At 46.8% G+C, this 12,889-nt stretch overlaps 1 protein-coding gene across 1 annotated transcript in view; it reads right to left on the bottom strand.

Moving 5' to 3' along the window:
• Positions 1-481: 481 nt before the first annotated feature.
• ksr1a (kinase suppressor of ras 1a) overlaps positions 482-12,889 on the bottom strand; it is a 50,603-nt gene continuing 38,195 nt past the window's right edge. Inside the window, 20 exon segments of the mRNA XM_021618434.2 lie at positions 482-2,196; positions 2,908-2,916; positions 3,320-3,453; positions 4,119-4,254; positions 4,388-4,519; positions 4,654-4,787; positions 4,906-5,002; positions 5,118-5,314; positions 5,464-5,742; positions 5,838-5,895; positions 5,995-6,043; positions 6,441-6,482; positions 6,903-7,065; positions 7,193-7,302; positions 7,645-7,736; positions 7,886-7,969; positions 8,092-8,161; positions 9,716-9,903; positions 11,913-12,408; positions 12,668-12,815. Coding sequence (XP_021474109.2) covers positions 2,910-2,916; positions 3,320-3,453; positions 4,119-4,254; positions 4,388-4,519; positions 4,654-4,787; positions 4,906-5,002; positions 5,118-5,314; positions 5,464-5,742; positions 5,838-5,895; positions 5,995-6,043; positions 6,441-6,482; positions 6,903-7,065; positions 7,193-7,302; positions 7,645-7,736; positions 7,886-7,969; positions 8,092-8,161; positions 9,716-9,903; positions 11,913-12,408; positions 12,668-12,815 — 2,616 coding nt within the window. The 3' untranslated portion in view covers positions 482-2,196; positions 2,908-2,909.

Below are 12,889 nucleotides of genomic sequence, written 5' to 3' on the forward strand. Positions count from 1 at the left end.
CAGGACTGCTTACAGTCGTTTATTTAGCAAGTTAGACCGCCTGCAAGCACATTTGCACGTGCTTATTTGACGCGGGTAGGCGTTAACTTAGTACGTGAACAATTTAGCGCCTGCACCTGCTTACTTTACACGCGTAGCATTAAAAATATTGCGATTTGACCACGTTCTTTAAGAACCAAACGGCGTTCCATACATTTGACAGCTAACCTTTTTTGGACAGCCCTGGGTCTCCTCATCTAGCGATCCCACAAAGGATAGCTACAAACTAAAACAAAATGAAAAAGTAATTTGGATAAAACATACTACACCAGTCTCTAGATATGTTAATTCATTTAGATATTTGTTTTTATGGCCTTACTCCCATCATATCCTTTGAATATATGGCATGGGCACAGAGTGACCAGTGGCAGTAACTAAATATAACTGACTGTAAAAGCCCATAACATAACTGAAATACTTTATTAAATTCAGCTCAAACAAATTATGACATAAGCTTCATTTTATTTTTTCAAGGATGAAAACAGAAACTGTGTTCACAGAATGGTAACCACATGCAATACAAAAATATGAATTTTTACATGACATAAAAAACATGAATTGACCCATTCAAAAAGAAATGTACAGTATTTTTACAGTATTTGTACATGAAAAAATATAAAGATATATACATCTGTAATAGGGGAGCAGTACCTATTTCAAAATGCGATGTATTGTACATATAAAATGTTTGTACAAATATTAAAAGTTAATTAGCTGTACATTAAATAATGTATATCTTACATACCATTGATATCATCAATACATTTACTGCAGTCTTTCACTAAATCAACCCTATATGTTCCAATACAATACACTCACTTACACTCACAAACACACTAATACAAGCACACCAACTGAAGCTGACCATCACTAACGGAATACACACAAGCACATGTGATCATGTTTAAGGAGTAAATTATACGACACTTGTGCCAGGTTCCTGTTCTATTTTTTGGGTGCTGTAAATTCATCTACTATACTACTTGACTTGATATACCTCTCTACAGCGCTCCCAGGCTGAGAGAAGGCATCCCTGCTTCTCTGTGGCTCCCTCTTATGCATTTTAATAATCAGAGCACTCACTTCATTATCAAATACCTTCAGTCCTAAATAACCAACATGATTCCATTCCCAGTGTGTAGTGAGATGAGAGGAAGATCACATTGCATGCTGACACCTCTTAGCTGTGGTTTCAACAGATTTATCCTTCATTTATGCAATGAGCTGTTTTCAAATGTATGGTTTCATCAGATTCTACTCAGACAAGCAACACAGAGACATGAGTCAATTCAATCATGCTCTCGCAACTCCTGAGACCTTTCAAACTTCATGGAACAAAAACATAAACACTGAATATTATTACTCAAAATAGGAACCAACAACTAAAAGTAAAAGTTTGTATCTTATCATTTTTTCTCCTGTTGAAATAATGTGAACAGGTCATGTGCAGGAGGCAGACAGAGGGCAGCACGGTGACAGTGTCGCAGTGCATGTCATCAAAAAACTGCAGAGAGCTGAAGGGTAAGAGTCAAGAGGCAGTTGGATTACATCACTCAAGCAGCCCGAAGCTTCAAGACCACAATGAGAAAAGAGGAGGGAGTGAATGCAGTGGTCCATTTAGGATAAGAGTCACAAACATTGTTTTGGTCCAGCAAGTGTCTGGGTTGCATCGTCTGGGAGCCCCCAGTAGGAAGAACCATATCACAGCAGCACAGAGAGGAGGGAGAGCAGGGCAGGCTGCAGATGGAGCAGAGCACAGCAGAGCAGCCGTCAGCTACCGGGCTCATACCAGAGCACACCGGTCAGTCTCAGAACAGACACCACAAGCCAGTTATTCACAAGCCTCAGATAGTCCAAAAAGCAACAGTAGAAAAAAATGAAGGCAATATGTTTTGAGACGAAGGAAGGAAAGTTGAGGGGAGGTAGCGAAGCACTACCCGCAGCCTCCTCAGTCCAGCACCCTTCTCTCCCACACAACCAGACACTACAGTTTAATAGACATGGAAGATCAGGCTGTGGGTTAGTGGAAGCCGTGTCTGTATCAGGCAGAGTCAATGCTTTGATCAATCCTAAAAGTTAAGGATTTCAGGAGCATGCAAGGCAGACCCAGGCTTTGTTTGTTTTGCATTGCTTATATTTCATAGTGACGGCTACAACCTATGTTAGGAAGAGAGAAAACAGAGAGAGAGAGAACAAATGAAACATGGAGGTTAGAGGCTGTTAGTGAAAATATAATAACAGGTTAAAATTAAGAGAATGATTTGAGAAGAAGACCGGTGCAGTAGAAGAGACAGGTAAATACTTCAACATGAAACAAGGGCCCAGATTTCTGCACCACAGGAATCTCAAATGAGCCTTCTCATCACAAAAACCTCTTTCAGGATTTACAAGTCCATGCAGTGTCCCAACAGACCATTGCAAACACCATGCAAGCTGGTAAACTCTTCTCTTCCCATTCAAGCACTGGCATGCTATGCAGTCTCAATTTGTTGAGGCATCATTACTGATAGTGTTGGCAAATGACAGCTTGTTTGAAAACAAACATAAGACCAGTAGCTAGCTCCACTAGCAGAGAGTTGTTAAACTGGTAGGGGCTGTTACTGGACAAGTAGTTAATGTGTAGAGAAGACTCCACCCATGAGCCTTTGAGTGACAGACGTGCAGTATGTAGCGAATGAGGAAGTTACAGAGCGCGAGCAGGAGAGAGATGGCAGGAGATGAGTGAAGGTGCAGAGACAAATCTGGACCAGGTACTGTACACCTAACATCTGAGAAGAAAGGGGTAGGGAGGTGTATGGGTACAGAGCAGGTCAGGAAAATGTCCAGGAAAGGGAGGGACAATGCTTTTAAACAGAAAAGTGCACTCACAGTCACATCCTGGAGGAGAAAGTTTGGGAAACAGAAGATAAAACAGAAAATTCCCTTAGCGTCACATATAATGGTTCATTTCTAAATGCTTCACCATTAGAAACCACAGTCACTCATATTACAGTGGTCAACGTATCTGTAATGGACCGTCAAGAGGGTATGTGGCTCATGACAATAAACTACGACCAAGAGTCAACTCGGTCATCCCCTGCCTAGTCCCCATCAGTTTGACATCAGTGGCCCTAAAACCGCACAGCAATCTGGGGGCCATCCTTTACATGCCTTCAGCTGAACCTCTTTGTTTCATACACAAGTCCATTCCAGATGAGTCAGAACCCAGTTAGGGGTCAGAGTGCATGACAGGGCGGGCAGGCATGTCCTACACCCATACCTACACCTCTAGGATACATACTCTGCAGACTTCCAGAAGTGTCCAGGGTGGGACAGTCTCCGGTTGAGTTTGGGCAGCTTCTCCAGCATGTCTGCCAGTTGGGTGAAGGTGGGCCGCTCCCTCAGGTCGTAGGCCCAGCAGGCAGACAGGATTTCCTGCACAGACAGGAAGGATTAACGTCATCACTTCATGCCAACACAATGCAGAGATGTATCCTGTAGTCAGCTTTAATTTCTTCTCTACTCTATCAAGGTCATCCCTTAAAAAGATAGCATTAGCATGAGCAAATACCCTCACTTACCCTGCTAGGATTAAGAAAGATGCAATTCCCCCCCAGAAAGTATGGGCATAGATTTCCGCATGATTACACCACAACGTGATCTGGCACCAGAGCATGTGAGCGGAGGTAAGCGTTTGGAAATCCCGCTCATGCTTTCGGGATATGTGTCTTTTCAGATTCCACAATGATTCTTTAGTTGTGGACACTACATCACCACACTCCCTCTCTTGCTCTTGGTCCTCATCTTTATAAGTCACCTTGATTTAGCACCTGTGTGTTCAATCAGTTTCTTTATGAAAATATTTTGTTAACTCCATGACAGTAGCTAAAGCAAGGGGCTATAGCAGCACACAAGTACACTACAAATGCATGCTGGACCGGGCGTGTCCTGAGCTCGTGAAGTGAGCGCTACTGGAACGAAATTGGGGCGGGCGAGAAGGCCTACGCTCCAGCCATTAGGAATCTCGCACCGGGCTCCAGTCAAATTGGGCACGCTCCCCTCCAGCTCCGCTCACATAAGTGCTTCCCCCCTCCACTCACCGTGACCTCCTTGCCCAGGTTGATCTCTGCCAGGACCTTCTTGATGCCCTCACCGCTCCCCACCTGCCAGATGGTAGCCTCCACAGGCTGGTTGATGATAGGCCAGTCCCTGGCTTGGAGCTCGTACCAAATGGTGCTAAAAGGGGGCAACCAGCAATATGGTCATTCCCCAGAGCCAGTTAACTGTAAAGTGAAGCAGTCTCAAGGAGAAACTATTCTGCTATTAATGATAAAGAAAAGGTACTTCAGAATCTGCTTAGAGAGCGTACCCAAAGGCATAGACGTCTGCAGCGTTGGAGAAGGGCAGGCGGTCCTCGTTGTTTCCAGGGCTCATCCTGCGTACGATTTCTGGCGCCAGGTAACAGATCCAGCCATGTGGAAGCTTCAGCTCGTTGTCTCGCCTGTGAGAGAAAACACACACACGCGCGCATGCACACACACACACAATAAGAAACCACTGTTAGGAGAACACAGACCCACCGAACATCCATCAGCTGAGATGATAGCTGTAGGAACCAATATGCAGAGTCCATACCTCCCCTCCTGAACCACTCCAGAGATCCCAAACAGGCCGAAGTCTGTAATAATCACTTTATTGGTGTCATGAAAGACGTTCTTTGACTTCAAGTCCTTGTGGACAATGCCTTTGGCATGCAGGTAGCCCATTCCCTGTGTGGATTAAAGTAATAAGGACATACAGTAAATATATATTACACATACTGTTTTTGTCAACATTACCCATCTATCTGTACAAATCTGAAAGGACCGAACAAGAGTAGAAGTTCACCTTTACAATTTCTTGAGCGATTTGCCTCGTCTTGTTTATATCCAGTGTGTTTTTGGTGTCCCGAACCACAGAGTATAGTGTCCTCCCTTTACAGAAACTGGAGAAAAACATTTGAATGAACAAATGGAACTAAACAAGTAAACAACAGCTATGGTGGACTGAATATGCCAAAGAGATATTCATTTGGGATGTAAGTTAACCCCTCCCCCTACCTGGTGATGATGGCGAGGTGGGGCGGGGCCATGCAGGCCCCCATGAAGAGGACCACGTTCTCGTGACGGGTCTGTCTGTAGTTCATCACCTCCTTCTTAAACAGCTTCAGGTGGTCCTGGTTGTTCCCATCTATCTCCAGCAGCCGGATAGCCACCTCGCCATGCCAACGCCCCTTATGCACCTTTCCCCAACGGCCCTGGAGTGAAGGAGGGAGTGATTTAATGACACTTTCAGAAACAGACATTCAATGGGTTTGAATAGAAAACACTGATAGTTTCATGCATGTAGCTTGATCATTGAAAATGTTCTCTCCAGTGAAAACAGCGTGTTCTATTGCCCTCTCACCTTCCCAATGAGCTCTCCCAGGTCCAGCTGTTCGAAGGGAATGTCCCACTCCTGCAGGTAGACGCTGGTCTGGCTGGCCTTACGGGAGATGGGGCCTTTCCAGCGACCACCCCGTGAACTGGGCAGGTCATCCAACTCATCACCATCACACTCACCGTCCGAACCACCATTCATCCCACTCCCATCGTCATCGTCATCTTCCTCATCATCCTCCTCCTCCTCCTCCTCTACTGGATCTGGGTCTATCTCAGGTTCAACCTCCTCCTCCTCCTCTTCCTCCTGTAAGACATTCATGCATGGCCAATGTTTTTGGGCATGTGTCTGCACATATGTTACAGTTACTTTACACACACACACACACACACAGTTTCTACCTCTCCATCCTCATCCTCAGCCAGTTCAGCGTGCATGTCATCTGCTGGTTCAGTCTCACTGTTGGGACGGGTCAAACCACAGTCACAATGTCAGAGTGTTCTGAGTGTTGCACCATTAAAACACTATTGATAAATGAAATAGACAGGCGAGCCTTACATTGTGTCTTGGAGGGCTTCAGAGTGCAAAGTAGTGGAACTGGACACATCTGGGAGAAAATAATACAAATATTCAGTATGCAATAAAACTGCTCTCATAGCCAAACTTGCATCCCTCATGTAGTTTCTTTGCCCACTTATATTGGCCCCTTGCCTTAGCAATGTGTTGACAACCACAACCACTACAATATGATAAGACATGCAATTCAGAAACTCCCCAGCAGGTGGCACAGAGACCCATCTCCACATGAGATAATGCAGTCTGAATATCACACAGCAAAACACATTGTTCCAAGGCATTCACAAATGCACAACTTGGTCATATAATCCACTAAACCCGTGAGTACATGCAGGAGATAGACAGAGCTGACAGGGTTGGTTGTGGCTGAGGATGTGGGCAGGAGTGAGCGCCGCCCAACAGTGTCTGGGACTGTACCGTAAACTCACCAGGGAAGATAAACTGCTGTCTATGCTGAAAGTAGCAGGCAGCTTAGGGAAAAGAGAGGGAAGAACCAACAAGCATGGAGAGGAGAGAAGGACTCTGGGTTAGAGTAGCCATTAAAACAACCCTAGTCACACCCACCCACCCACAGGAGTTCCTCTGTGTTAGTGGTATTAATGAAGAGAGGGAGAGAGAGGGAGGTCGACCACTGCTGCCCGGCCATTCCATTCCAAGTCTAGCATTCACTAAACAGAAAATGTGACTCAGGGAGTCATTCTGTGTAATGAAGAACACAATGCAAGCATGCACCTTGATAGTTGGAGAATGCTGGCTTAACTGTGTGCAGTGGACATGCTTCTGTGGTTGTTTATATAGCCGTGTGTATGTATATTCATGTGTGTGTTTGTGTGTGAGAGCGGTGATTGTGTGTATTCATATAAGGGTGTGAGTGACGGTCAGGGACCTACCTGGGAAGTGGAAGCGGTTTTCCCGGTGGACCTTGGGCGAGGGGTTGGGGGGCGGGGTGGCACTGGGAGGGTTCTGGAAGGGGGCAGGGGAGGAGGGTGTGGAGGAGGTGGTGGAGGACGGGTTACTGCTGGAGTCCAACTGGTTCAGCACAGGAGGGTGATCCTGAGAGAAGGAGAACAAATACACACGGATCAGAGTCAATAACACACTTGTCTGTCCTAACAGCATCATGCACATAATTATCATCAAAGCTGTGATGTAATATCTAAGCAGGTGTGATTGGTTGTACCTTTTTGGTGATGGCCTTTGGTAGTGTGCCAAACTGCGGTGCTTCCAAAGGCCGGTCCACAGGGTTGTTGATGTCAGACGGCACAGACTCAGTCCTCCGGATTTTGGTGACTGGAAAGAAGAAATTGGGGTCATAACCCTCATACTTGTTGAATCTATGTAGGCCCTTTAATGAACTATGGATGAACATTTAGCAGGTTGACGTTTATTGGGATGAGTCTTGTCCTGGAGGTAGAACTAAGTGATTTTCTGTTAGATGTGCCAGCTGCAAAGTCAAAATTGTCTATATTGTAAAGATTTATGAAAACAAAATTGAGCTTTTTTTGTTCTTAATTTAAGGTTAGAGGTGGGCATTATTGTTATCATTGCAGTTAAGGTTAGGTTTAAAATCAGATTTATTGACCCGTCTGCAGAGCTGCCTCCAGTACAGGAGTCATCCCAAGAAATACTAACCTGCGAAAATGTGTGGTGTGGAAGGCTTACTTGGCAGAAAGGAGATTCTGCAGGAGGGAGATTCTTTAGTACACTTATTATGGCACTTTAACCTGCAGACAGGAAACAACCAATCAGAGAACAGCAACAGAAAAACGAACCACCAAAAGAGGATGAAGTTGTATTTTACTGCATTGTACAGACACTCAACCGAACTCCAGAACATCTCAGAGAGCCTCCCCGTCCCTATCACTTCACTCACCTGCAGTGTTTACACTTCACCCCAAACATCATGTTCTTCTGACACACCTGACACGTCTGGGACAGCCACGACTTGGTGGAAAACCTGCACACAGAATCATCAATTGCTTAAACCATCAATAGTGTTTTGCTATATCTACTGCAGATTGAAAGTATATTTCATATTTTCATCATGGCAGTTTGAGGCTTAAAGGTGTAGTCAGCAACCTGTGGGTGACGGCCAGGCCTATGTCTCTCCTCACTGCCTGCGGGGAACCGCGGCGTAACCCCATGTTATCTGGAGAGAGACAGAGATGTCAAACACTAGGAGTGAAACGTAAACCTGACAGAGGAGGATGTGTCTAAACATTGAGTATTAGCGCAAAAACTGCAAATGTTCTATGAAGTTTAGAGGCTAGTATCAAAATGAAATGAGTGGTGTTCAGGGAAATGCTCAATTCTGGTTCTTTTCCCGAACTTCCCGGTTGGAAGACTCCTGGAAGTTCCCAGAATTTTTCAACCCTACCACTTGAGTATGTGCCAAAACCAATGAAAAACATTTACTGTTTATTTTACAAGTTAGAACAAATGTAAGTGAGACCTATTGACATCGTTTCGGTAGGTGAATCCCCTACACATAAATCATTATGGAAAGATACTGACACAAAAGCACACACACACTCACTCATCACACACACTGTCAACACACATACTCACTTGGTCAACAGACACACTCACACGGTCAACAGACACACACTCACTCGGTCAACACCCAACACACTCGCCCAACACCCAACACACTCGCTCAACACCCAACACACTCGCTCAACACACACACACTCACACACTCACACGCTCAACACACACACACACTCACTCACTCGGTCAACACACACACTCACTCACTCGGTCAACACACACACACACTCACTCACTCACTTCCTCAACACACACACACACACACTCACTCACTTCCTCAACACACACACACACACACACACACACACACACACACACACACACACACACACACACACACTCGCTCAACACTCACTCGCTCAACACTCACTCACTTACTCGCTCAACACACACACTCACTCACTCGCTCAACACACACACACTCACTCGCAACACACACTCACTCACTCACTCGCTCAACACACACACCCACTCGCTCAACACACACACACACACACACACACACACACACCCACTCGCTCAACACACACACACCCACTCGCTCACCACTCACTCACACACCCACTCACTCAACACACACACACACTCACTCGCTCACTCACTCACTCAACACCCACTCACTCACACACCCACTCGCTCAACACACACACACACACACACACTCACTCGCTCACTCGCTCGCTCACTCGCTCACTCGCTCACTCGCTCACTCGCTCACTCACTCACTCACTCACTCACTCACTCACTCGCTCACTCGCTCAACACACACACAATCACTCACTCAGTCAGTCACTCTCAAAGACACAAATTTGTGGGAGTATTAGACTTATCTCTAAGCTGTGAAATGAAGTGGAGGAGTAATGTCATCTATACAAGCGATGGGGTCAGAGAACGCTCCCCCACATCACAGCCTTCAGATGGAACAACCCCAGCAATCTACCGACTGAAACACACACTGCCTCTGAGCCAAACTGGGATGGCTACTGTGGCCCTACAGCCAGTTACTGGAAAATAAATATATTTCTTTACAAAGAGCACACATAGACAAAGGGTCCATTCTATCAGAGTAGTTTACCATGCACTTACCAATCTACTCAAAGGAAGATTCCTTACATATGGCCTAAGTGGGGAAAGTAGACGTGTGTGAACTCACTCTTGAGGTGGGATGAATGCTCCTCCATCAGGGTAGGGGTGCCAGGTAGGGTGTAGGGGGCAGTGGCGGGGGCAGGGGTTGAAGCACCGGGAGTGCGGGCAGACAGGTGGGGGGAACGGGAGGGTGAGTCCTCACAGCCATTCCCATTGATCTGAACATTGAGGAACAACTTATTCTGCTTTGCACACCTGAGGGGAAAAAATAACACACTGGGACGTCAGTACAGTGGCCCACTGCTGCCCTCACACCCTCATCTCAACACAGTCAACACTGGATTACTCAATGACAATCCCAAATGGGCCACCATACAGATCACCAAAGACAATAATTTAATGGCTATCCTGTACCAGCTATGTTATGCAAGTGGCAGAGAGGAGAGGAGCGAGGCAGATGGGGAAGGAGGGAGACATTAGCAGCAGGTCTTGGCACATGGCAGACTCAGCCACAACCTACACCACAGCAGAGCACAGGCCAAAGGGCTGAACGTCCTCTGCCTGGCACTGGGTCAGGAATGCAGAGTGCTGATCCAGCAGCAGGCAGCCCCACTGCCTTCCTGCCTGCTCTCTCTGGGCTCTATACACAGTGGAAAAGGCCTGTGCCTCCCTATGCCCCCGGTCACACTCATCAGTGTCCTCACATGATAGGTCGGTGTTCATACGGTCTACTTCTATATAAAGTATATAGTCTATGTATGTATCATTAAGCTATATTATCAGTCCTGTTTAAATACTTCCATCTAGTCAGGTTCCATTCATTACGGCTGTGCTTTTCATCACTAATGCTACAGTGCCTTGCAAAAATATTCACCCGCTTTGGCATTTTTCCTATTTTGTTGCATTACAACCTGTAATTTATGTAACAGACATACACAAAATAGTCCAAATTGGTGAAGTTAAATTATTTGTAAAAATTTATAACGGAAAAGTGGTATGTGCATTTGTAGTGGCCAGAAAAAAAGCCATTGCTTAAAGAAAAAAAGAAGCAAACACATTTGGTACTCGCCAAAATGCATGTGGGAGACTCCAAACATATGGAAGAAGGTATTCTGGTTAGATGACACTAAAATTGAGCTTTCTGGCCATCAAGGAAACCGCTATGTCTGGCGCAAATCCAACACCTCTCATCACCCCGAGAACACCATCCCCAGTGAAGCATGGTGGTGGCAGCATCATGCTGTGGGGATGTTTTTCATCGGCAGGGACTGTGAAACTGGTCAGATTTGAAGAAATGACGGTTGGCGCTAAATACAGAGAAAGTCTTGAGGGAAACCCGTTTCAGTCTTTGAGACTGAGCATACTGCTGAAGCAAAACTTGAGTGGTTTAAGGGGAAGCATTTCAATGTTTTGCAATGGCCTAGTCAAAGCCCAGACCTCAATCCAATTGAGAATCTGTGTTATAACTTAAAGATTGCTGTAGACCAGCGGAACCCATCCAACTTGAAGGAGCTGCAGCAGTTTTGCCTTGGAGAATGGGCAAAAATCCCAGTGGCTAGATGTGCCAAGCTTATAGAGACATACCCCAAGAGACTTGCAGCTGTAATTGCTGCAAAAGGTGTCTCTACAAAGTCTAGACTTTTTATTGGGGGGGGTGAATAGTTATGCACGCTCAAGTTTTTAAAATAGGAAAAATGCCAAATGGGGGTGAATACTTTCGCACGCCATTGTACATTTACAAATGAACAGGATATTATGGATATGTGTTAGTACTGTATGCGTATCTATGTCTGTGTGGGAAAAGTGTGTGTGTGTTTCTGTGTCTTGTCCTCTGAGAATCATGCCTTAGAAATGACTCAATCTCAGGGAATCTGTGGGGGATTAGCTCTGGCCTTATACTGAACACATTAAGGCAGCAACGGGCAGGATGTGGTGTGTGTGTGTGTGAGTGAAAAGCCCTGTGCTTCAGTTGTAACATCATAATAAGGAAGGACAGAAGTGTGTCCCATATACAAACCGGTTCCAAGATTTTGAGCATTGTGGAAAACTGCCCAGACACTGGTCATGATGACCTCACATGCGTTGCCAAGCAAAATAATCTTTCAGAAATCTCTTGTCGAGTGGGCCACTATGATTACTGTCAAATGGACTGGATCAGTTGAAATTCTGTGCCTCCAACAACACTGTCAGACAGCATAACCCTTTACTCTAGGTCATAATGGACTGGAACTCTCACAAAGCATGGGGGGCAGGAAGTGACCTACTTGTTGGTGGGCGGCTCCTCGATGCGGTTCCCCAGCTGGGACTCGTGACTCTTGCTGCGGGTCAGGGTGATGTTGGGCAGGAGGTGCATCACCTTGCGGGAGGGCGGCGGCGGGGTGCATGGGGGCTTCAGCCTGTGGCGCCTCTTGGAGGGCGGGGTGATGGGCGGGGTGGAGGTGTGGCCATAGAGTCGCCCCTGATGGGCAGCGGAGAGGGGGAAGGGGTCTGTGAAGGGGCTGTCAGCGTAAATGTACGCCCCATGGGCCTCGGGACCGGGCATTGCAGACACGGAGCCGAACCGGGTTTGGGCACAGGCGGTGCAGGGGGTGGGGGGAGTGGATGGGGTGGTGGGGGGCCGGGCTAAGGGAGAGGGGCTATGGGGGCGCATCGGACCCCCCATCCCCCCCATCAGCTGGTCGGCAGGCAGCAGCAGAGAGCCACTGTCTCGCCGGGTGGGCTCAGAGAACCAGAGTCCTCCATCCTCTCTCAGCTCCCCATCTGTAGGGGAGACACAGAACAGGGTTACAGACCACTAACACACGCCAATCAGTCTTCCACCCCTCAACCTTCAACCGAGTGTCTTCTGTCCTACAATATAACCTTACCCAGGGTGGCACCCTGTTGCTTCTGACGGGGCTAATAGACCAGAAACAGCCTGGCAGAAACAGCCGAGTCCAACAGTCAGTAAAACCCCACAGAGACCCCAGACTGACATGGCAGATCAGGCAGACTCTCCAGGGTACAGACAGACACCCACCTGATTCAGTGGCACTCTTCAGGCAGGAGAGGGCAGCGGTGAGCCTGGCACACTCCTCTGAAGTGGAGCCCAGTCTCCTCACAGTCTCCTGCACCTGAGAACCTGGCATCTGCAGCAAGGCATCCAGGGACAGTTTCAAGGGCACTGCCTGGAGAGAGGAGAAGAAAGAGACAAGGTCGGGAGGGGGGGGGGGGGTTATTAGTACGTCCACACAGTATCCAG

Source organism: Oncorhynchus mykiss, chromosome 10 (genome assembly GCF_013265735.2).
Source record: "Oncorhynchus mykiss isolate Arlee chromosome 10, USDA_OmykA_1.1, whole genome shotgun sequence".
Taxonomy (NCBI): Eukaryota; Metazoa; Chordata; class Actinopteri; order Salmoniformes; family Salmonidae; genus Oncorhynchus; species Oncorhynchus mykiss.